The 23,612-nt window shown below is 40.4% G+C and overlaps 1 protein-coding gene across 7 annotated transcripts; it reads right to left on the reverse strand.

Moving 5' to 3' along the window:
- Positions 1–762: 762 nt before the first annotated feature.
- tjp3 (tight junction protein 3) lies at positions 763–22,715 on the reverse strand. Of its 7 annotated transcripts, none has more exons than XM_019351434.2 (31): positions 16,105–16,123; positions 15,827–16,033; positions 13,717–13,773; positions 13,117–13,238; positions 12,916–13,018; positions 12,472–12,820; positions 12,236–12,339; positions 11,931–12,120; positions 11,558–11,630; positions 11,334–11,431; positions 11,022–11,118; positions 10,687–10,878; positions 10,438–10,538; positions 9,658–9,742; positions 8,878–8,954; positions 8,657–8,750; positions 7,060–7,133; positions 6,835–6,907; positions 6,654–6,727; positions 6,465–6,528; positions 6,225–6,381; positions 5,770–5,878; positions 5,459–5,678; positions 5,163–5,368; positions 4,948–5,043; positions 4,739–4,818; positions 4,431–4,641; positions 4,207–4,307; positions 2,630–3,205; positions 1,471–1,529; positions 763–1,368 (listed from the first exon to the last, which is right to left on the reverse strand). In XM_019351434.2, the coding sequence occupies exons 2-31, from the start codon at positions 15,851–15,853 to the stop codon at positions 1,248–1,250; spliced, it is 3,990 nt and encodes a 1,329-aa protein (XP_019206979.1). In that variant the 5' UTR covers positions 15,854–16,033; positions 16,105–16,123; the 3' UTR covers positions 763–1,247. The 7 variants fall into 7 exon arrangements, with proteins under 7 accessions (XP_019206979.1, XP_019206980.1, XP_013122582.1 ...); XM_019351435.2 differs by having other exon boundaries at positions 15,827–15,918; positions 16,105–16,122; XM_013267128.3 differs by lacking the exons at positions 15,827–16,033; positions 16,105–16,123 and adding an exon at positions 22,539–22,715.
- Positions 22,716–23,612: the final 897 nt, after the last annotated feature.

Consider the following 23,612-nt stretch of genomic DNA (forward strand, 5'->3'; position numbering starts at 1 on the left):
ACAATAGCTATCTAGAAAATTCAAGTTATATTATTTCTGTATTTGTTTTGTTTTATTGACATTCCTTTTGCTTCCACACAGTTTCTTTTTGCAGATGTGTGAATCTGCATGTCCACCTCTTGTGCAGACATATTAATACTAATCACCGATGAGTGACACAAATATTACAGCACATATTCATGTCTTTGCACATTAAAGGCAATTCAAACCGTTTCAATAACAATATGGACCCCTAACCACAGAACCTTTATTTATTTAAGAAAGCAGTCAAACTAGCGGGTAGCTCTGCGTGTTTTATGCTGGATGCACTTCCTGGTACATCCCCAAAGGTAATTTATGTCTCCAGCTGAAATCCAACCCTTCGCTCACTGTAAACACCACTATACTAAAGGTTACTAAAAAATGAATACCAAAGATTGGGAGAAAATATCTCAAACTTCAGTTTTAATTGCACTTTAGATGCTAATATTACTAAATAGATATATATATATATATATATATATAGATATATATATATATATATATATATATATATATATATATATATATATATATATATATATATATATATATATATATATATATATATATAAAAAAACAATAACAACAAAGTGAATCTGGGTCCTTTGACGTCTCTGACAGTCAGTGGTAACTTAAACAGTGTGCCAATCTTTTACTCTTACTATCCAGTGAATGTCCATAGTAACAAATGTAATATTCACAGTTTCACTTACGTTAATATGAGTGATCTTAAGTGATAGCTTGGTAAAATGAAGCTGAACAAGTACGTTTTTGTCGTTCTGCATCATCAAACAAACCCATTTTCAAAATCAGAAGAAAAAAAAAAAACAGTTTAATGTAGAAAAATCTAAAGTACAAATGTCCTTGCTATTCCTAAAATGATACGTATTTGATAGGATTTCTGATAAAACATACATTTGAAATTGATTCGTTTCACAAAGAGTTTTGTTTTGTTTTTGTTTTGTTTTTTATAAATACAAAAAAACACTGGGAAAAAAAAAAATCAGGCACTTTGATCTCAATATTCATCTGAGAGCATTTTTGGTGACTTTAAAACTTGCAGTTGTCATTAAAGGCTACAGTGACACCTGAATGAGGCTCCCTTTACATGAATTTAAAAACACTATGACAAAACTATCCAAGATAACAGAGTTCAGTGCGGGAATGAAATCATTTCCACTTCCTTTGTAGATCACAAGGAAAAGCTGCATCAGTTCTCTCGGTGCCTAAAGCTCAGTTGCGGGACCCCATTCCATATCGTCCGCATCGTCAAATTCATCCTCAGAGCTGTCGCTGCCCTGGATCTGTGTGCGTCTGAACTGGACTGCTTGGTGGTGATGTGCGAGCCTGTACGGGAGAAGAACAGACGGGTCAAAAATCAGCTCAAAGACTCAGTCTGGCTTTACTCCACAAACCCCATAAACCCGCAGACGGCTCAAGAACACTTACACGATGAACTGTGGGGCTTTCTTTTCCTCATCTCTGGGCTCTTCCTCTCCTGAGCGAGCCTGTAACAGAGAATATAAAACAGTGACTTCTCACAATTATTTAGTCTTAAGAGACTATTTTAAGAGATGGATTTTAAAATCCACATAAGCCTTTCCGAACCAGTTAATACTCTGAGGATTTTTCCTAGTCTCTGTATTCATGATGATAAACAGGCTGTAAATCTCCTGAAAAACAGTAACCACACTTACTATAATCTTTATACTGAATTTAAAATGAGGTTGTTATATGTGTGCCAATTTGGCACCGCCTCCATAGCCAGGAAGAACTTTTAATAAGGTTCCAAAAATGAGGGGGAAAAAAAGAAAAATTTATTTTAAAAAGTTAATGTGAATTTAGGAGCTTTGCATCTTAAAAGTTGGAAATAAAACAGACTACAAATTTTCATAACTTTCTCCTTGAAAACACCTCCAGAACTTTGAGTCGTTTATGTCAACTAAATATAGTCACGTTCTTTTAAACAAGAAGTAGACAAACAAGAGAAACCAATGAACCTTGATGTTTTTATTTTAAAAAGAAAAGGATGCAACACCTTCAGTTAAGAAAACCTGAGGGAATTTTGTAATCGATTACAGATTATTTCCTTAAAGGAAACAAATGCTCAGCTCTGGCTCATCATTCACCACAGCATGTCATCTGACCAGGCCTGTATTATTATTATTATTATTATTTCCTTTCATCCTCTGAACTTGTCTGAATAGTGTATTACTCAGACGTATTTATATACATTGCACAATTTAATAAATCCCACGACACATTCTTAGGAACAAAAAAATCCAAAACAAAATAAAACATTGGCACACTCTGGATGATGTTGTTTTTTTAACCATTTAGCTTGCAATTAATGACTTTTACAAACTAAATCAGTTTAGTCTTAGTTGGCGTCCTTAAATGTTCCTCATTTTAAATTCAAGTTTCATTAAACCCAAGTAAAACCTAGAAGTAATACTTAATTTTGTTTTATTGTTTCGAAAATTAAATTAATCTTTTGTTATCAAAACTGTTTGTTGTTAAGTGAAGGACCGAAACACAGCTGGTTCTAAATAAAAGGATTTAAAAGAAAGAACTGGTATCCAGTAACTGTTTTAATGAGGGCACAAACCTGCTCTAGTCTGTCTTCAATAGCAGACAGGCTGGCGTGTTGGGAGCTCTCCGGCTCCTCCTCTGTGTATGAAGGCTCGTTCACAGAGTATTGACTTGTGGGGTCAGGGGCTCTAAAATCTGGCGGTCCTTCGGACGGAGAGGCGGGTGCAGCTACATCAAGAGCGCTGAAATCTGAGTCTGTAAAACTGCGATGAGAGGGATCTTCCTCCTCGGCATCGCTCTGCGGCGGGCTGTAATTCTCCTGACGGGGTGACCTGGGTTCAGGTACGTGCATTATTGGAGGAACTTCTCTGACTCCGTACGCGTCATCGCTTTCCTCGGGTTCTATAGAGGGGCTGTGGTGTTCAAACGCTGGCTCGGATGATCGGGCTAAAGCAGCTCCAGCCACCCTGGAGCCCCCTGGGACCTTGGGTGCATCCTGACCAGGGTAAGCCTCCTCGAGTTCCTCATTGTCAGTGTAGGCGTCGTCTGTGAAGCCCTCTCCGTCGGTGTCCTCCAGGTCACTAGCAGCACTGAGGTAGTCAGTCTGGTTCTGGTCCAAAGCATCCAAATCTTGTTCTCCACCACTCTCCAACTATGCAGACAGAGAAATCAAACAGCTTTAGTTATTAGTGTTCAACTAACTTTACAATAAACAATTAATGGAAAAAATAATAAAAACAGTTTGCTTTGTAAAATATATCACCACTATAAATGTGCAACTCTTTTGTCATCTTTCTGAGGCATTTTGAAATTGAATGTGACAAGAAAAAAGGAGAGAAACTCTGGGTGCTGCACGCTCATATGGTACCATAATCTGCTTTATTCTAATTTTTGACTCTAACAAAACCATAATAGTAAGAAATGAACTTCAGAAAACGACAGACCATAAACTCATCAGGAAAGCGTTTACACAGGTTAGCATTCAGAGAAGCCAGAGGGTCATTTTCTCACAGACTTCAATAGAACTGCATGTCTTTTTGCAGCGAGTGTACCCCAGCAAAGATGGCCTGTCCATCTTTTATGTACAGTCTGTGGTACCACTGGTACCACTTCATTTGTGTTGCATTACATTTGTTTTTGTAGTCAAGAATCTTTAAAGCCGGTTCAATAACACCAGCATCACAGACTCATCATCATAAGCTTTGTTTTTAATTACAGGTGCAATTTCTGTTTTTTGTAGAATTTCACATTGGCTCAGTTTTTGGTCAATAACGAACTGTAGTTCAAACTACTGTTTCTTGTGGCTTAATATGTGTGTAAATTAACTAATAATCAGGTTTATGGATCATTTGAGCCACACGGCACTTGGATTAATAAACAGAAAGATGTATAATTACATCATGAGAGTCGGTGCTCTCATTAGATTGTTATAAAGTTCATATAAAGAGGTTAAATGCAAAATATTCAGGTGTGTTTACTATGTGTAGCTTTTTGACAGCAACAGAAAGAAAAAGGCAACTATATCAGAAATAAAGCAGCAAATTAAGAAAAAAACCCACCAAAACACCCCATCGATCTGTATACAAAATAATATCTCATAATTGTTTTATCCTTAGTGTACAGATGTGTGTGTGAAGAGAAGCTGTGTTGTACCGTGACTTCAGACACCCAGACGGGTTTGGTCTGCTCGTGGCGAATCTTATTCTTTAGACTCTCGTACCAAGAGTGGGAGCTGGGATCCAGGTCCACTCGAGCTGAAGGGGGAAAAATAAAAAAATTAATCAAAAGTAGTAAACATTTTAAACTTGTATCAGCAGAGAGAGAAAAATGTATTTCTTCATAGATGTACTGGGAAAAGCTTTAAGTTTTAAGATTACCGGAGAAAAGGTGGCTGCAGTGTTTTTTCATTTTGATGGCCTGTGAGTAAAGGCGTCTGGAGCTCTTGCTGGAGTTGGGGCTGTACCTCTGCCTCATGGTCTTGACATCCTTGCGGTTGTGAGGGTCTAAGAACAAAACCATCGGGTGGTACTGGATGTAGTTGAGCCTTTCCACTGCAGTGGGAGTGATATCCAGCAGAGGGTGCTTATCCTGGGAAGAGAAAGGGAAAAAAAAAAAAGTCAAAGAGGAAATACCACACAGACACAGAAAACAGGACTGTAAACATAAATTTAATGTTACTGCTCACCTTCTCTGCTATTCTCCTCACAGTGTCCAATTTAATGACTGTGGAGCTGCCATCTGCACTTCCACTGCGAGGAACCATCTCTGTAGAAATATAACGAAACCCCCCAAATATTTAATATAAATAGAAGATGAGGAGAATGAGTGAAAAAAAGAAGGACATAATACTCAAGCATAAAAAAGGGGTATCAAAACTGCTAAAAACAAACCAACCTGCCACTTCATATTCATCAGGCATCTCTCGTGTCAGCTTCTCCATGGCAATGTCATTAAGAGGTCCCAGAATAACAATGGGCCGCTTGAAATTAGCTGGAGAAAACAAACAAACAAACAAAAAACAAAACAACAGTAAACATTGTTAAACCTGAACCTTTATGCATGACACCAAGTATCTGTGTGAGGGTACGAGGGAAAAATTAAATGCCAACCTTCTCTGAGCAGGACTCTCTCATAAGCTGGGAATTTGCCCTGAATGGTGAGCTGCAGCAGGTCTTCACGACTCCGTCGCATGTTCTTCTCATTCTTCTTATTCCCTCGGAGCCCCCGTAGTTTCCAGAATTCGGCTCTCGGTCCGGACGCCTGCCTCTCACCGGTTCCCCGCTGTGCCTTCTCGATGCTGGCCATCTTCTCTGCCCTGCAGGAGAAGACAGCAAATGCAAAAACTGAAACAGTCCTCGAGGAAGCAAAGAGATCTTCATCTGCTCATCGTCTCCTTTCTCCTCACCTGATCTGATTTGGGATAGTGCCCTTGTCCATCTCGTGCAGGTCATTCCCCATGCGGATAGCCAACCAGTTGCCTATCTTGCCACGATGCATTGTGTCCACCACTCTGAACACCTCTCCTCTGGTGAAGCCCAGACCAATGGGGCTATCGGGGTCATGGTCAAAATGTGTGCGGATGTAGAAGTTGTCTCCCAGGTTGGACTTGAGGATCTTTTTGTAAACTGACAATAGATGAAATGAGATTTTGTGATTTGTGACACAACTCATCAGAAGTAATCTCGGTGTCATATTAAGGTTTTGCTCTTCACTCACTGTCCATCTTATGCTGCGTGGAGATTTCCACTCGTTCTCCTGTCCTGAGCTCAAGGAGGAAGTTGGCAGCTTCTTCTCGTGTGAAATGGCCGAAATCAACTTTATTAACCTGAAAAAAGACGAAAAAAGAACAGGGATGAACTTTGACTCTGATTGGTCTTTTTTTGTCATATTTAAAATATTTTAAAAATGGAAAGGTTTCAAATAACAATGTAAACGTACAGCTAGGAGCATAAGGTTTTGGACAGTGGTACATATTATGGTAATTTTTGCTCGGTACATATGACATGGATACTACTACTACTACTACTACTGTCAAAAAAAAAAAACTAATAAAGAAATGCAAATGAGCATAAACATCTCATTTAAGCTAAAGAGTTTTTCTAAACTGGACAAGACGCTGTTAATCTATGCCGCCATAACCACTTCAATTAAGGTGTACAAACAAAGGTCACCTGCATGATCTGGTCTCCCTCCTTCATCCCGTTTTCATACGCAGGGCTGTGTGGCTGGACTCCACCTACAAAGATCCCAACATCGTTGCCTCCCACGAGTCTAAGACCCAAACTGCTCTCCTTTATAAATGACACTGTCTTCACATCTGAGCTGTACCTGAGGGGAGACTGAAGGAATCAGATTACTGTTGCTATGACGCTTTGACACGGGGCAACGCTTTAAGCAAATGCGGCCCTCACCCTGGAATAGATGATGGGTATGAATCTGGAGGCAGGGAATAGAGGGGCTCTTCTTCAGGTTTGGCTGGAAGAAATGCAGAGATGGTTAGACGCCTAAAAAGATGTCAACTCATAAAATGTCAAAAAAAGGTTTGTTTATTTCAACCCACAGATTGAAAACTTATTTATGCTATACATCCTGAGCCTTACAGTAGACGGGCGGGTTGTTCTTGACTGAAATCCCAGACCTGATGGTGCTGTTTCCATTTGCAGCACGAGGAGCACTTTGAGGTGGAGAAAACATAAATCAGTGATATTGGTTATTTAAGAGAAAACACATTTCGGGCTGCCATATTTTAATCTGATTTTAATGAATTAATTCCTGATGTACCTGCGGTGACTGTTTCCCCTCTCAGAGCTGCCAGACCTCCTAAGATGTGAAAGCTCATCTGACTCGGAGGAATCTGGTTTAAAAAAAAAAAAAAAAAAAAAATGAAATTTTAAGAAGGGAGACTTCAGTTTGTGAGGATTTTCTTTGGTTGTGGTGCTCTAATGCTTTTATCTAAAACAGAGAGAAGGAGGGGTTGAAGATGAAGCAAAAGAGTAATCAGCTGACCATCTGGAGGCGGTCTAGTGGGCGACGGGGCTCGACGAGGAGGCTCCTGCTTTACAGGCACTGAAGTAGGCACTCTGAGAGAAGAATGGGGGAAAACTGAATTAAATTTCAGCCGTCATCTTGTTAAATGTTCCCTGAACATACGATGAGAAATATAAAAGCCATAAATTGGCGGTCAAGTTAGTGCATGTTAGTTATATCGAAATCTCGTGTGGTTTTCTAAGTCGGCAGTTTGAATACTATGTGATGCAATCACTGCAGGAAGTCATGTAATGAGCCCCCGTGTGCACAAAGCACGTTACTATCGGGCAACAGTTGTGTTTGTGGTAAGCATAAAAACCTGTCGGACATCCTCTCAGTGTGATTTCCCACATCTCACAGTGAAGCTGTTACTTGCATTTCTCATATTTTCACTTTCTCTTCCTACAGTTGCAGCTTTAAACTATTTCTACCCTGTGCTAAAAGTGCAATAAATAAAACAAGAACTGTGCAAAAGTCTCATATCACCCCTCATTTCATGACATTTTTCTTGGAAAATAGTTGCAGTAATTTACTGAAATGTGCAAACATACATGGAAATACAGTAAATGAGGCAAAAACGTGCCTAAAGATATGATTTAAATTTGGTCCTTTGCATTGCACTGGCTCTGGTTGCTTCATAGGTCAGTGTTAATTGGCTTAACAAATCAAAGCCTTCCGCTGAAAATGGTCAGGTACAAGGACTGGACTGAAAACTCTTCAGAAAGACTAAAGAAGTGCTCAAGACCACTTTAAAAAAATAAAAATAGAAAGCTCAAGACTTTTGCACGATATAGTTGTGCTAATCATCTTTTGTGAATATAAATATTCTCATATTAAAATGTTGTGGTTTTACAAATGTGTCAAAGGCGCATCAATGCTAAAAATGTTTCTGTGGATGTGTGGTTGCTTAGCAACAAGACAACATCATAATATCTGGTACAGATAAGCTTCAGGGGCCTAAGACATACCTGTGTGTCAAGTTTGGTTGCTGAATTCCTGATCATGTAGGAGTTTACACTCAAACAGACGTGTGGTGTTTTATAGTAAGATAATGAGCATAAACGAAACTGACAAACAAAATAAAATAATATTACTTCGGAAAAAGTCGGCTGCAGTATTTATTTTTAGAAGCAATGACCCATTTTATCAAACTGAGTGGTTTCATGTAGGAACCATTTTCCTTCTGAACAACAAGGGAAGCTGTAGGTACCGAAGGAAGTGACATTAATGTTTACATCCTGCCCGCCTTTACAAGCACGATCCTCTCATCATGGGCGCTTCCTTCTGACACAGTGATGTGGTCAGTGGGTGTAGCTGCCTTAGAGCGAAATCAGTTCCTATATTAAACTGATCTGTGATCTTCTTTTTCCTTTTTTTGTGAATAACCAGATAATGATTTCTGGGAAGTTTTTCAAGTGTATCTTTTTGCCATGATAAGCAAAACGAGTCAAACGGCATTAAGTTCCATTATAATCAAAATAAAAAAAAAAATTAAAAATAGGTGTTGAAGCATGAAGCACTTGAGGCGTGACTCAATGCGTTTGATGAGACAGTCAAAGTGGAAGGCGTCTCTCACCTGTATCTATTTCTGGCTGCTGAGTTTTTACTGCTGGTGGATTCCCTCCTGGGGACTGCCGCGTAACTGGCCTCTGATTCAGAGTCCGAATTAGCTGTGGAGATCAATAAGTCAAGACTGTCATTGTGGAAAGTTTTATTATTTGTTAGATGACTCGTGCTTCCTTTTAGATTCCAGGCACCAAATATGAACTCCCACTGCTCACTACAAAACACACACACCTTTCTGTGGTGGATTGCTGGCAGTGCTCCATTTTGGCGGTTCCACCTCTGGCTGCAGGGAAACATCTGGCAGGACCCTGGAAGAGAAGAGAGGGAGGTGGGAGTGAGGGAGGAGGAAGACAACAAATCTCAGTTACGTTTGGCGAAGGGGGACCAGTGGCTAATATATGATTATTGATGAGAGGATGAGACTAAAATATTGAATATTCACCTTATTCTGTTTGAGGGAAGCTTTCTCTTTGGCGGTAAACTGCTTTGTGACTGATTGAAATTAACCACTCTATTAAGTGTAGGTATTAGCTACTTGATTGTGATGATTACTGTGAAATTCGAACATGCTGTATAACACATGCAAATTATGGAAAAATTTCAAAGAATTGATTTATGAGTCTTGGGGAATTATGCTAGAGTTGATTTTTGCTGCTTCAGTAATGAGTGTCCTATGTTTAATCAACACTTCAGCCACATATAAGAGAGGAACATGTTCAGTTTTATTTTATTGGTCAACAAAAATGTAAACACAGATTTTGTACACAGTCAAAAACAGAAAATCAGAGAAAATAAAAAGAAATTTCAAAATGAGACAAAGCACAAAAAATGAAAATCAAATTTTTAAAAACTCAAAGAGCAAAAGTTAGGTAGTTTAAGATTAATAATAAAAATAAAAATATATATATACGATTAACTAAGTTTAACAACCAGAGAGCCACAGAGTCTGCTCAGCTTCCGGTCCGTGAGATCTTGTTGGGTTTCAGGTAGGTGTGGGGGTTTCATGTGTACCTGTATCTGCTGAGAGAGTCCTGACTGTATGTGGTGCTACGCCTCTGAGGAGGCTCAGAGAAGCCATCCGACTCGGAATCAGAATCTAAGGAGAAAGAAAAATATTTTATTAATTTTTTTTAATTTAAATAGTAAACGACATATTTACTTCTGATTAATCTGCAGCATTTCCATTGTGTGTTTAAGTTCCCGAGATGTCTCAAATCTCCACAATTCAAACTCCAGTATCTTTAATGCTCATGTGTGGAATAACATTTGTACAACTGTTTTCAGATACTGTAATATTTTTATTACCCAACATTGTTTATCATTCTTGCAACTGTCATCTTTCCTTTCTTGGAGAATGTTTTAATCTCAATGAGACGATTGAATGAAGAGTTATACATGTTTTCCACCTTTATGTTTTGATCTACACACTTATAAATAATGCTTTCAAAAATATTTACATGAATATTATTTTATTAACCATCATTTCCTTCTATATTTGAAGTGTATTGCAATAATCATCCCTCAGCCTCTGCAGTGTTACATGCGTCGTGTGCACTGCTGGATTAATCCTCTTTTACTCTTACATTTTCCTCTTCTACATTCATTTACTCAAAAGCCATCTTATGTTTTCATGTGCATCTTTCTGCTCCGCGCTTAGCTTCACCTGACTGCTGACACGTGGTCATAAGCAAACATTTAAAGATCAAGTAAATATTTTCAAGGAAGTGTGAGACAAGTCCGGGACGTGTACATCACAAGGAGGCTGGATTGTTTGTGTGTTTTTGTGCAGACCTGGAGGCGGGCCTCTCACAGGTGAGTTGACCCTCCTTGGTGGATCTTGGCGAACAACAATGGGGGAGGATACTCTGCCTGTGTAACGATCAGGCAGAACTCTGCAGAGACAAGAAAGGGTTGGGGTTTTTATGAATAAATGGTTATAAAACAATTCATGATGCTGATCCAAAGTCTTCTGTTTTTTAATATTTATGTGAAAGTCATGTCGGTGCTTATTCCTGGAACTGCATAAAGAAATGTCCGTACTTGTATCTACTGTCCAGACGAGGGCCGTCTCTGCGTGGGGGTGGGGAACCTTCAGGGTCAGAGTCTGACTCCGACACCGGCCTTCGGGGGCGTGAGGAGGTGGAGGAGGCGGAGGCGGAGACGGGTGCAACCCAGTTTTGAGCGACAGGAGAGGATCTGGGGTTGGGAAGGGTGGAGACTCCTGACAGAGATCTGCTCAAAGAGTAAAAGCAAAATTAATGTCTCATACAGTATTAACTGGATTTAATATGTAGTAACATATGTAGATTTACTTTAATAAAATAAACTTGGGTGATTTTAATGAAACCAAATAAATCATATCAGTGTGAACTGACTTGTATTTGTTGGTTTGGTCCAGGCCGTCTCTGTCCCTCGCTCTCCTGACTGGAGGAGGAGGAGATGCACTGTGGTCGGACTCAGATTCAGACGGAGCTGAAGACACAATAATCAACAGTTAGAAAGCTAATTATAGGACTTTAATGATCCCACCGATCAAATGTAGCCTCGAGAAACTACATAACAATGGACTAATTAGAGATCACCTTCATATTGGGCTATAAATTTTAAAGTAACACAAATCAGGGTTTGAGTATGAGCACCTATGCACTTCTGCAAAAAAACAAAACGAAATTCTCCGCAGGACTGACCTCGGCGAGGAGCGTAGGCTTTTACGGGTGGCCGGGATAAGGTGGAGCGCACAGGTGATTGATCCCGAGACTTTGGCAGTGGAGGTTCAGCTTTTGTTCTGTGTGAGAAATACAAGATTTCTTCAGTGCTTTTAGATCAAATAAAAAGAAGGATTAACTTTTTTTTGTGTGTTACATCGATGGACTTGGATTTTACTAGGCGGGGTGACAGAGCAAGTCTGTACCTGCGTGTCCGCCTCTCTCTGGCGGTTGTACGTGACCTGTGGGCTGGAACATCCTCATCAATGTCTGAAATTTCTGATGGGGCACAGAAAACAGAAAATTTATTAACAGGATAACCTACTTTTCAAGCTATACAAGATAGTCTTGAATTAATTAATCTGAGCCTGTAGCCCAAAAAAAGTTCCACATTTAAAGGGATTTGACTGTAGCAAGCATGAGGGACATTACAGGATTAGACCGACTTTACAGCACTTTGATTTTACCAATGAAATGAGTAGCTGAAAATTTCTTGTAGTAGCAACTTGACAGCATCAACTAGAAGCTGCTTCACCGTTTTGATTTCTCCAACTTTTCCCTTCTGTTTGATTCCCTTACCCTCCAGCTCCGAGCTGCTGTCTTTGTGATGGTCGTAATCGCTGTTCTGGGGGCTGTCCTCCACCTCTGGGATGCTGACCAGGAACCTACGGTCATCCCTGAGGACCGTCATGGTCAGTTTGCCTCTGCTCTTCTCCACCAGGTGCTTGGTCTCCAGCAGGGATAGATTCTCTGTTGTCATGCCATTGATCTGCTCACAGGGAACAATTTGAATAACACAAATTGAAGATTAATAATGAAATCTTCCAGGCTTTTGAAAAAGTTGCTTAAAAATACTCCAAGACAAGAGATCGACTAAATCTTACCTTGAGAATGAGGTCTCCCTCCTGCAGCGTGCCTTCCCTTGCAGCTAGGCCCGTTTCTGTCATGTGCTTGATAAAGATCTGACTGCCCAGTTTCAGTCCATACTCTGCAGAAAAACAAAGCCAAACATACAGAAATCAGCACTTTAGAAAAGATGAGCGGAGCAGATTATTTTTGTCTAAGAATGCTTCTTCACAAACAAAAAAGGTTTCCCTCGCGCTCGTTCCTGAACTCTTACCATCTGTGGTTTTCTTTTTAATCAATGTAGTTCTGATGGGTTTTTCTGAAACATCGTTGTGCGGCAGCCTCTTGTACCCCGACGACATCAACGGCATCGCGTTTGTAAGCCCATTGCGTTCAGGCGAGGGGCTGCGGCGAGGGTAACGGTCATTGGTGCGATAACGGTCATCAGCGCGATAGCGGTCATCAGCACGGTAGCGGTTGGAGTCCATGTTGTCACTCCCATCAGAGTGGCGTCGCTGCCGTCTCGGAGGGTCCGCATCCAGCAGGTTGGAGTGCGAGGCCGCCCGAGTTGGTCTGGTGGATGAGGGTGTAGGGATCTGGATCTTACGAGGACGTTTCACTGTCTGGGAAAGACGCGACGCAGAAGACAGCCGATCAGAAAGAAATCGAAGATTGGAAACACTTGACACAAATTAAATAAGGCTCGGTGCACACTTACTATGTTTGCAGTCTTGCCGCAAGACTTCAGGGTCTGAATGGTGTAGTTAGAGTGGACGTTGTCCATAGGTTCTCCATTGACCATGACAATTTGGTCTTTGGTGCTGCAAAACAAGTAAACACAGGCAGACAGGTGTTCATGCAGCAGTCAAATAATAAAGGGGTCTCTATATTCGTTAACAGCAAAAAGCATCTAACTTACAACAGTCGTCCCATGGCCGGTCCATTTGGCAGCACATCTGACACCATGATAGACGTGTCCCCATCGGGCTGCGGCTTGTCCCTGCCTCCTGATATTGCAAAACCAAATCCCAGTTTGGAATCCTGCCATTTTGAGAGAATAGGAAAAAAATGAGATGGAGAGAAAATGACGGTCAGTAAAGAATGCAGGGAAGCAGGTGGGTGGATGAGCATGAGTGGGAGATACAGTAGAGAGATAGGAGGAGGAAAGAACACATTCCAGTGTCGCCAACAATGAGGCAGGACAGCGAAGAGCTGGCTGGTGCCGTGGGGTGCAGCAGGGTGTGTCACTCTGAATTCCTGACGGAGCCTGTGCTGTGAAACTAAGAGGCCTTGAACACAGTCCGGCTTAAAGTCCTTCAGAAACTACACCGAAACACACTTTCCACATGTGTATTTGTTTAGCCACACACTACAATCTCCATTTTAAACTTATTTTAGCCTACTGATTATTTCATGTTGATTAAACAACTGGAAAAGTAAAACACACTAGTGGTTTCACCATAACACCTCACCTATAGATCTCAATTATTCAATTAAAAAAACCAAAAAAACCACTTACTTTGTTTAGTGTTATTGTATGTTGCTCCCATATCGTTATCTCCTCCATGCCTGGTTTCTGGAAAAAAATAATAATACACACAATAAGAAAAATAATCTTTTTTATAGCAATTGACAGTTTCAATTTGACAATATTAAATCATGATTAATTAACTCATATAATCGACATATAGTCCAGGTCCTTACAGGGAGGACAGCTGAGCCTGAGTAGAAGACAGAATGTGCCAATAAGTGAACCTGATCTCAACATGCTCTCACCTGTCGCAATCCTGCCTGACCAGTATGGAGGAGGGGCTACCTGGTATGTGTGTGCATGTTTTTACTATCTTTACACCACAGACTACAACCAACAACCGGAACATTTTTTTAATATATATCTATAAGAATCGAGCAAAATGCAGTGGGATCCTTTAACACAATCCATGCTGACATTATCAAGTTACAATATTTTACAATATTTAGCTTATTGTTTCAAAGAAGAACTTTCCATCCTGACATGGGAGATAAGGAACAAGCGGCAGACATGCCTGTTTGGCCGAGTAACTGGGGATGAACGAAACTGTAGAGCAACATCTGACATGGAACTATTAGATTCTTCTGGGAGGGAGTTATATCAGTGACAAAAGACGATCTTTGACTTACAGGAACATAGCAACATGCCTAACGTGATTTGCATTTTTTTGGGAAAAAAACAAGCCAACACTGCAGCCTGGCCGTGGACTATATTTCATACATTGAGGAAGACACTTGCTAAGCTACAGCCAGAACGAGTAAAGCCTGATACTCAAGTCAGACACACAGTGGTGTAGTGTTGCTTAGACTTTGTTCAAACACTGTGAACAGGGCACACGACAAGTACAAGGCCCTGATGCACATTAGTGCTTGAAGTACAGCAACATCAGCCGAGCACCCAACGTCCAGTCACACCCAAACACATGATCTAATTATACAACCTCAATTTGCTGATTCTGACTGCTTAGTTTTTCAAATTAGGTTACACACACACACACACACACACACACACACACACACACACACACACACACACACACACACACACACACACACACACACACACACACACACACACACACACACACACACACACACACACACACACACACACACACACACACACACACAAAAAAATAAAATCTCATGAATGATCACCACGAAAACCTTAAACTTGCAGGTGTACAGTGTCTAACCTGGGAACAGCAGGCCTTTTGTTTGATTTGGTTAATCATAAACTGGAGAAGTTAAAAAAACTAAAAAAAAACAAGTACTGACATTAGTATTCAAACAAAAGCTGGTCATGACTTTTTCTTATTTGATAAGGTAGACTGAAACAGCAGCTTAATTTGTTACGTTTTTATCTGCTGTAGATTTGTTGCATTTATAGATTTAAAGCTGCAACTAACACAGAAAGGTCACTTAAGTGTGCCAGCTTTCAAACAAAGCAGCTTTTTTGTGAAGAGTCCTTGAATAGGCTTGATGAGTAGTTGAAGTCTATGCCTTTATGGAAATCACATGAGGATTAGCCGAAGTCACACCTTAATTATGAAAAAAACAGTAACAAAGTATACAAAACAACTTAATGGAGAAGGACATTGAGCTGCCGGGAAGGTCTACACTCACAGAGCTCATTTACAGCTCACTGACTTTACAACCAGTTAAAATTTAACTTTGGATTTAGGTCACGATGTCGGAGCAATGAGATAAATATGAAACTGCAGATAAAGATTACTTTTATGATGTTTTCATCATTATAGATCAGAGAAAGCTGAGATGTAAATAGGAGTATCGTCCATATTCCAAAAGAAAATTGATTATTTACAAAAACAAACGACAGCCGACAGTGGTTTGCCATCTGCTAATAAACGCCTGATCCAAGACTGATAAGCCTGCAGTTGCACTCCTTTAGGACACTCCTCCATCTTTAGGTCGTCATTTTTCCACCTTCAAAGAACATTAATCTAAGGGAGCTGATGCACATCACTAATGACTTGTGTCCTTACATTTCTGGAAATCTTTAACAGTTATGCTTTTTCACACTAAAGGGAAGCATAACTAAGTCCATAAATGCTTCGTTTATTTTCATCTGCACTTACCATGTGATCTTTGAACCTGACTTCCATTTCCTACTGGGATTTCACCCTGAACAAAACACCTGCTGCCTCCAGCGCTCAGCAAACAGCCAGCTCTTTATATCCCATATGGAGCCGGCAACAGAAAAACAATCACAGATCCAGTAATCTCAGGTTACTTCTCCCGCCAGTGAGCTCTGCATGGATGGTGGCTGAAACTAGATCCTGGCGCTGAAATAAATTGTAATATGACCAGCTGGGGTGTTTGTCTCACACAAGGCAGAGAGACTGAAAGACCTCACCTGGAAAGCGCTCCTCCCCTCTGAGTCTTTGCCCACTCTGAGAGTCATTCTCTAGTGTCCTTTAATAAACATGGCTTTTAAGGTGGATCTGCTCTGCCTTAAACCCAGCTGAACTAGGGAGAACTGGGAAGCACCTTAAATATGTCAGGTAGTGTAATCACTCCCTTGTGTGTTTGTATAGCTTTGAATATTTAGGCTAAGAACTACAAAGCTCAAAGTTTTGTCATTTCAAGGCAGAAAAATATTATTTAGCGCTAAATAACAGACAGTCACTGCTTGGTCGGGAGTTTTTAAGGGTGTGTTCACATGATTGTTAATATTATTGCACATACAGTAATTAATATCAGTCTGTTATTTCATCTAAAATATCAATTATGGTTAAATAAATTAGACTGAAATTAAGAAAGAGTTTGTTTGCTTTTTATACCTTGGAGCAGTGTCACAAACCACTTCTCGGGGCAGTAAAAATAAATTTCTCTATGTGGGGAAAAACCTTGTTTCAGTAGAAGTTTGCATAAAATATGCAGAGATTTGAATTGCAAAGTTTTAGACATGTCTCCTTCAACACGTCATATCCAGAGATATGACGTGTCTCTCTTCCTATTCTCTTTTTACAAAATAATTATTTTAGATGCTGATGGAAGACTGAGACTAAAATATCTATATACTACTGCAGGGTGTAGGCTTCGTTTCAATATCAAAAGAGGTTAAGAGGTTTAAACTAACTATAAGAAAAGGTCTCAGCACAATCAGTTCAAGGAAAAAAAATATGCCTCTAAAAGCTACTTGTGGTCAGGCGTTCCAATTAAGACATGAAATTGTAAATGTGTGTTACAAAAAGGACTCCTCCTCATAAATAAAAATAAACAATGACATGAGAAGTATGTTCTGTCAGTTATGGCTTTATCACAGCAACTTCCACAGGGCTGTATGGGAAGAATCATAGATTCGTATGATATGATGATGGCTATCTACATAACCGTCTCCATGTTAATCTGTCCACAATAAAACAGGAAGAAATTTAAGGAGGTCCCTTAGGAGTACGCTTCCTGAGAAGATCATACCAAGAGCATGACGCGTACTTCTGAAAGAGGCGAAAGAGAGCGCAACGATAAAAGCACATCAGAACCAATGTTCATTTTGTCGACTACAAGAAAAGCCCTAATAAAGAGCAGCTTTGGAGGAAGGATGGATGTCCACAACACTTCTGTGACAGAGGAGGAAAATCCACAGGTATCTTTAGAGAAAGTTTTGTTGTTTTTGTGCGCTGCCTGTTATTTTTTTTCCTCCAAACTGTGAAGCGTAACAGAAGGAGCCTCAGGCTTCAGGGCCTTCTTTTTATACCTTCGGGTGTGGGCTCGGTGAAGGAGCAAAGAATTGTGTCACAAGGAAATCAGCGACAGAGGGATTGAAATAGAAGAAAAACAATGCTTCAATGTTCAGAATCTTTGACCTTAGTGAGATGACCTAACGAGGCCTGTTCTATAAATATATCCCAGATTCTTTGAAGTGAAAATGAATTCCTTCTTACACCGAACTGTGGAAAAAGCTTGCTATGGAGCACGCGTAGATAAACAAAGGTTTTACAAGTCACTAAGTTAACAAGCTCACCTACTTTTTGCCAAGTTGAACTGTCACTGAGTCAGTGTGTTCAATAAAGAATACATTTTCCACAACTTTGACACATTTGATGAACAAGACATGAAGAAATTCTGCTGATTTAAAACACTTCACAAACCTTTTCTTTAACTGTAAATCGAAACCTTTCAACTAACTGTTCAACAAAAATAAAGAAATATAAATAAAGTTCTGTGGATTCAAATAAAGGATGATATTTAACAGAGTGTGGGGGGGGGGGGGGGGGAAGTAACCTGTGAAGTTCTCTTAAAGCTGACGTTAATATAATGCTGCTTGGTTACTGTAATAGGAAAAAGGAAGTACAGACAAATAAAATAACTACTATCCATTCACTTACGGGCACCACCAGCAGCGGCGGAGGCTCCGGAGGCACAGAGCCCAAGTGCTTCAGTCGTTTGAGTCGCTCTGTCAACTTCATAATGATAACAGTGCTGACCCACTCATTCACAGACACCAAAAATCTCCAGCTGTCTGCAAATCTGTTAATAATCCCGTGTCTGTGTCTCAGTCACACATGGTCACTGATGCAGGTCTGCAAGCCTCTTCACGAAAAACACAAATTTGCCATAAAAAAAAAGAAAACTATGAAAAACAGAAGTTTAAAAATTAAAAGTAAATAAAAGTAGCAACTGTCATCCCTCTGCTTCCAATGGAGAAGTCATGCGAAGAGCGCTCCATAGGTCCGTGTGCCCAATAGTTCCCTTTGTGACAGGCTCATAAAGTCAAACAGGTCCACTTGCTCCCGCTGTCAGTGGTATGTGTGCGTCTTACTTTCCCACAAGGCAGGAGCAGATCCCAGGCTGCTGGCTGAGTTTCTGTCTGCTCGGTGCCATGGTTACGTGGGAAGAATGAGAGCACTGGCCTGTTAATAATTGACGGGGTGTTTGCTACACTATGGATCTTCCAGCTTCGGGTAAGTGTCCTGATGTGCCTACACAGGCTGTGTCCCGGGATCAGGAAATGGCAACAGAGAGCCCGATGTTATCTCTGTTCCATGGTTAACATTTACATATGCCCCACAGCATGGGCGTGTTGCAGCCTTTTTTTTCCCCTTTTTTAGTGTTCAGTGTGACATGTACCCAAATCATTGAGGAGGACGGGGGACAAAGAGGAGGTGAAGCTACATGCTTGAAGAAAACACTATCCAACAGCTTATTACTTCCTAAATCCCTCATCCACAGATCAGTGTCTGTATTATAAAACTTGAGAAACAAAACAGATGTTAGATGCCAACTTGGGTTCAGCCAGGTGGAAGAGCCAGCCTGAGGTCAGCGAGAGCACCAGGTGTGAATTATTAATTGATCTTAATAAACAGACTTCTACGGTTGCTAAAAAAACAAACAGGTAGCAAAGGTAAAACCATTCATAGTAGGTAAATATTCACTCATTCACGCCGAGGACTGCAGTGTGCTCGGCAGCAGGATACTCTGTTTGTTTTGCTTTCATAGAGAGGCCACTCCTGTTGGCTATTCAATATGCAAACTGCTGACTATCGACTCCAGGTCACCTTGTTGCGCTTGAGTTTCACTATGAATGGAGAGGCCTGCTTTAAGTGTTGAGCATAACTAAAATACTTCAACGGTGCATCATCGAAACAAACTAACAAACGCCAACCGACGGAGCCAAGAAGGCTCCAGTATACGAGTTCGGTGGGGAATGTGGAAAAGCAAAGCCTCCTTGTGTAAATATAGAGCTTTGTGGAACAAATACTCCAGAGGTTTACACAATCAGCAAAGAGGCTGTAATTACACAGGCCAGGGCTTTGTGGCTTCCACACTCAGTGGACTTACTTGTGTTGTCTTGTGTGCTAAGTGCTGCAAACACCCACTTTACAGCTATCCCAGCGCCATAACATGAGTTATACCACACGTGCTCAGCCCCTTATGCATGAGGATGCAAATGGTCACACGTGTATGGTGGATGGTTGCTCCATCACGGCAAAAACTATTGAGGTCATGATTATTTAACGAACACGTCCATTGCAGTTTCCTCGAACCAAACTCAAGGTGAATAAGTGGTTTAGAAAAAAAGAAAGAAGAAGAGGGCTGTGCTGCTTGATTTTATCATGGAAGCCAAAATTGGAAAGAAAAAGGAAGTTCCTTTAGTTAAAGACGGAAAAATGAAGTGTGAAATGTGAGCAATGCTGGTGGTGTCACTGGAATTATATGCACGACTGCTAAAGTCCTGCACTGCTGGACGGCGGTGGAGATGACGATGTGGGATGTTGCATAATACCTCACACGTTAAGTAAGATATGCTACGAGAGGTATTTTCTCTTTAACCTTCAAGTCAAGACTGAGCAGCGTCACTTGTGACCCCAGCTGTATTTAAATATAGAGTCATTTAGAACTGGAATTATACAGTATGCCATCTTAAAAAAAAATATTAGGATTTAAACATGTTGATTTTAGTGATATTTGCTAGCAATTAGATTCAAGATTCAAAGACTCCCAGATTTTTTGTACATGTCATACCGACAAAGAGAAAGACAGTGTCTCTCTCACCTTAATATAAAAATATATAAGAAATATAAATATAAAATGTATATAAAAATTAAATCTATGGACAAGAGTGGCAACGGTGCAGGATGTAAATTATTCCAACTCATTGTAAAAGTGCAAAATATCAGATATTTCAGAGCTAGATATTTGAACCCTTTCTACACAAAACACACTTTACATATTACACATATACAAATAAAATGCTACTTTAGGTTTTATTTTAACCAGAAGCAAAACAAAACCTGACTGTTTAATTAAATTTTTATTATAAGTGCTATGCCACAACAGCAGTCACTTCAAGATGCTTTATATTGTGAAGTAAAGATCAGACAACAACCTATAAGCAAGCACTTGATGACAGCGGGAAGGAAAAATTCATCTTTAACAGGAAGAAATCTCCTGAGAAAGAAAAAGGAGTGAAAAAGGAGAATAGAGAGAGGCGAGGACAAACAGCCTATGGGAGAGAAGACAAAGGTAACGACATGCAGTAGCAGCATATAAACACATGGGCAGTGAGAGGTGAGTGGAGAAGAAATGTAGCCTAAGGAGCATGACCAAGGGATGGTTCAGGGTCAGCTCATGATAAGGGTTCTCAAAAAGCAACATTTACAAAAGTAGAGAAGGTATCTGTCTCCCGGATCCAAACTGGAGACTGGCCTGAAAGCTGAAGGCTCCGCCTCCAATTCTAATTTTGGAAATTCTAGGAATCCCAAGCAAGTCAGCAGTTTGAGAGTAAAGTGGGGAGGATATGATACTACTACTTTTTTTTTTTTTTTTTAAATAAGGAGAAGAATTTTGAATTTAAATTCTAGATTTTATAGGCAGCCAGAGAAGAGAAACCAAGGAACTGAGATATATGACCTCTAGTTCGATTCTTTGTTGGATATTATAATATCTTTATAATAATAATTGTTGTTAAAGTCACCCAGCTTATCTCGAATCCAACCTTTAGTTTTTATTTGCATTTTGTTCTGTCGTATGAAAGAAAAAAGTTTTGGTTTGTAAGAAATGTAATATTTCTTGTACACACGTTGCACAAGTTTAGAAAATGGGTAATAGATAAAGCAAACCATATACGTCTGATAAACTCAATCAGTACCACAAAGTACCCTGTATTTTTCAAAGAGCTGGGAACTGGACACATTTACAGCTGTCCTTAGAGTGAGCAACTTTTTGACAAAGTATGAAACCCTGTTTAAATGATGACTGCAAAAAAGTTAATACTACAGCAGTGAAAATAGATGGGAGGAAGAGCAAACACTATCACATCTGGAGAGACTGAGACTTCTTAACTATAACAAACTCCATATATCTGATATATCTGGGATAATGTACCAGCACTTTCTCAATGGGAAAAACAAGTATGCAGTGTGTGTTTTGCTCTTTTAATGTTGTATCAGGGATTTTGTGGCCATTGTTGTCAGATGCGTGTGGGCGTTTCTCGGTTTAAAAGTAGTGTGATCATAAATGACCACACTCTGCTATTTTAGCTGGTAAAATCTACATTGCTTGAGGGTTAATATCTTTAAGTGTACACGTCCACATTCTGGGAAATGGACGCCACACATGTATTTATTTTACTGGAATAAACCAGCAGGCTAAACTTTTTCCCCTTTTATTTGAATTGAACTAAGCTACAGCTGCGATGACAGAAACCTTCAGCACATCTAAACATTAAAACCTGGATTAACTTTTAAAAATCCAGAAAGGACGAGTCACAATCTTAAAAGCACCTCATGTGCAGTAGGGAACTTAGGAGAACAGCAGTCTTAATCGACAGTGTTAGTCCCAAATCAAACAATGAGTGTGTAAATATGCCGACTGTGGAGAGGAGGACGCAGCAGGTTGGGAATGCAGTCGAAACTATTGTGAAACTCCAGTTCCGGACAGGTAGAAACTTGTATGTGTTGCCGAACCAGTAAGGTGAGGAATAAAAAGTGGAGTTTACAGCTGACAGTCAGCATCCCAGCAATACAGACAAGCACACAAATAAAGGCAAGCACGTTAAACTGTGAGGGAACTCCAACAAAAACACACAAAATGACTAAGGAGAAAACCACAACTGTCACACAGGCCTGTGAGGACTGCAGTCAAGCAGCGACAAAGCTTTCAGTCCGGTAAACATCCAACTAACTTCACCTAAAGTGAGAAAAACCACAGAAAAAAACTTCTTTGACTCAGTGTTATGTCACACATGATCCTTCAGCTTCACCTTTCACTCCAGAGGCTGAGTTGAGATGGTTTGATTACCTGTGCAGGAGGAAGGAAACACCGACAGAAACGACGCTAACTCACCTGTAAACGTGCTCTTCGTAGCTTCAAGGCTTCTTCCTTCACTCTCAGACCGCTTTCGTCCAAATAAACAGTAATCCTCGTTAAGGTCTCACCTGCTCGCCTTGGCTGTAACGCTACTTCTAAAAGTTTCTCCTACAAATCTTCCTGAAAACAGGTGTAAGCAGGAGGCGTGGCGTTAACTGTTCAACGTACAGGTGAAAAACGTCATCACGCCGGGGGCAGCGTCCGTCAGGAAGTGAAACCTGCTCCCTGTTTGCTTTGGGCGTGAGAAGCTGTGTGCTTTACGTAATTATGTTAGTCACCGTATTAATCTCGGATTAATTTTTTCGGGTGCAGGAAAGAAAAATTAAAAAATAATTGATCTGAAGTTTAAAGTTGATCTGAGAAAACCAATAAAATGTCTTTTATGGGCACCAGTTTACTTCCTGAAACTGTATTTCCCCTGGAGCTTCTTAAAGGGGGAAGTTCATATTGAATGTGTTGGCATGGGAATCACTGCATGGACTTGAATAATAAAGCCGAGCTGTGTTCAGGTTGTGATAGAGATAAATGACAGGCAGTCAGCAGGTACAATCTGGTTCACCGCAAGGGTGTGTGCCGAGCTCCTCATTGTCTTCACTCACATGTGACTGCTGATACTGTCAGCACTAATGACATCATAAAGTTTTCCAAAGATACCGCAAATGTAAGCCCACTGAAAATAGATGGAGCAGCTGACACCCAGGTGTGGCCCTCAACACCGATAACACCAAGGAGATTAAAGCCGACCTCAGGAGGTCTGGTTCCAAGTGACCGTCTGTGGCTCTCAGGTGGAGCTGGTGGACTTCTCCATCCCAGCCGTGAACATGTGCACAGGCCCAGCTGGGAGCGTTCTTACTTACTTACAGGGGAAAGGCACGAACTGAACCGAGAAGAGAAGATCATCGGTGCCTCGCTGCTACATCTTCAGCTGAGCCATGAGTTTAAAGGACTCCACTCACCGCTCTCATGGCTTCTTCGGTCTGGGCAGAGATGCAAAAGTATCAATGAAGGACCACTCAACTGTGAAACCTGAGAACTCCTGTTTTGTTTTGT

The sequence above is a fragment of the Oreochromis niloticus genome, linkage group LG23 (assembly GCF_001858045.2).
Source record: "Oreochromis niloticus isolate F11D_XX linkage group LG23, O_niloticus_UMD_NMBU, whole genome shotgun sequence".
Lineage (NCBI taxonomy): Eukaryota > Metazoa > Chordata > Actinopteri > Cichliformes > Cichlidae > Oreochromis > Oreochromis niloticus.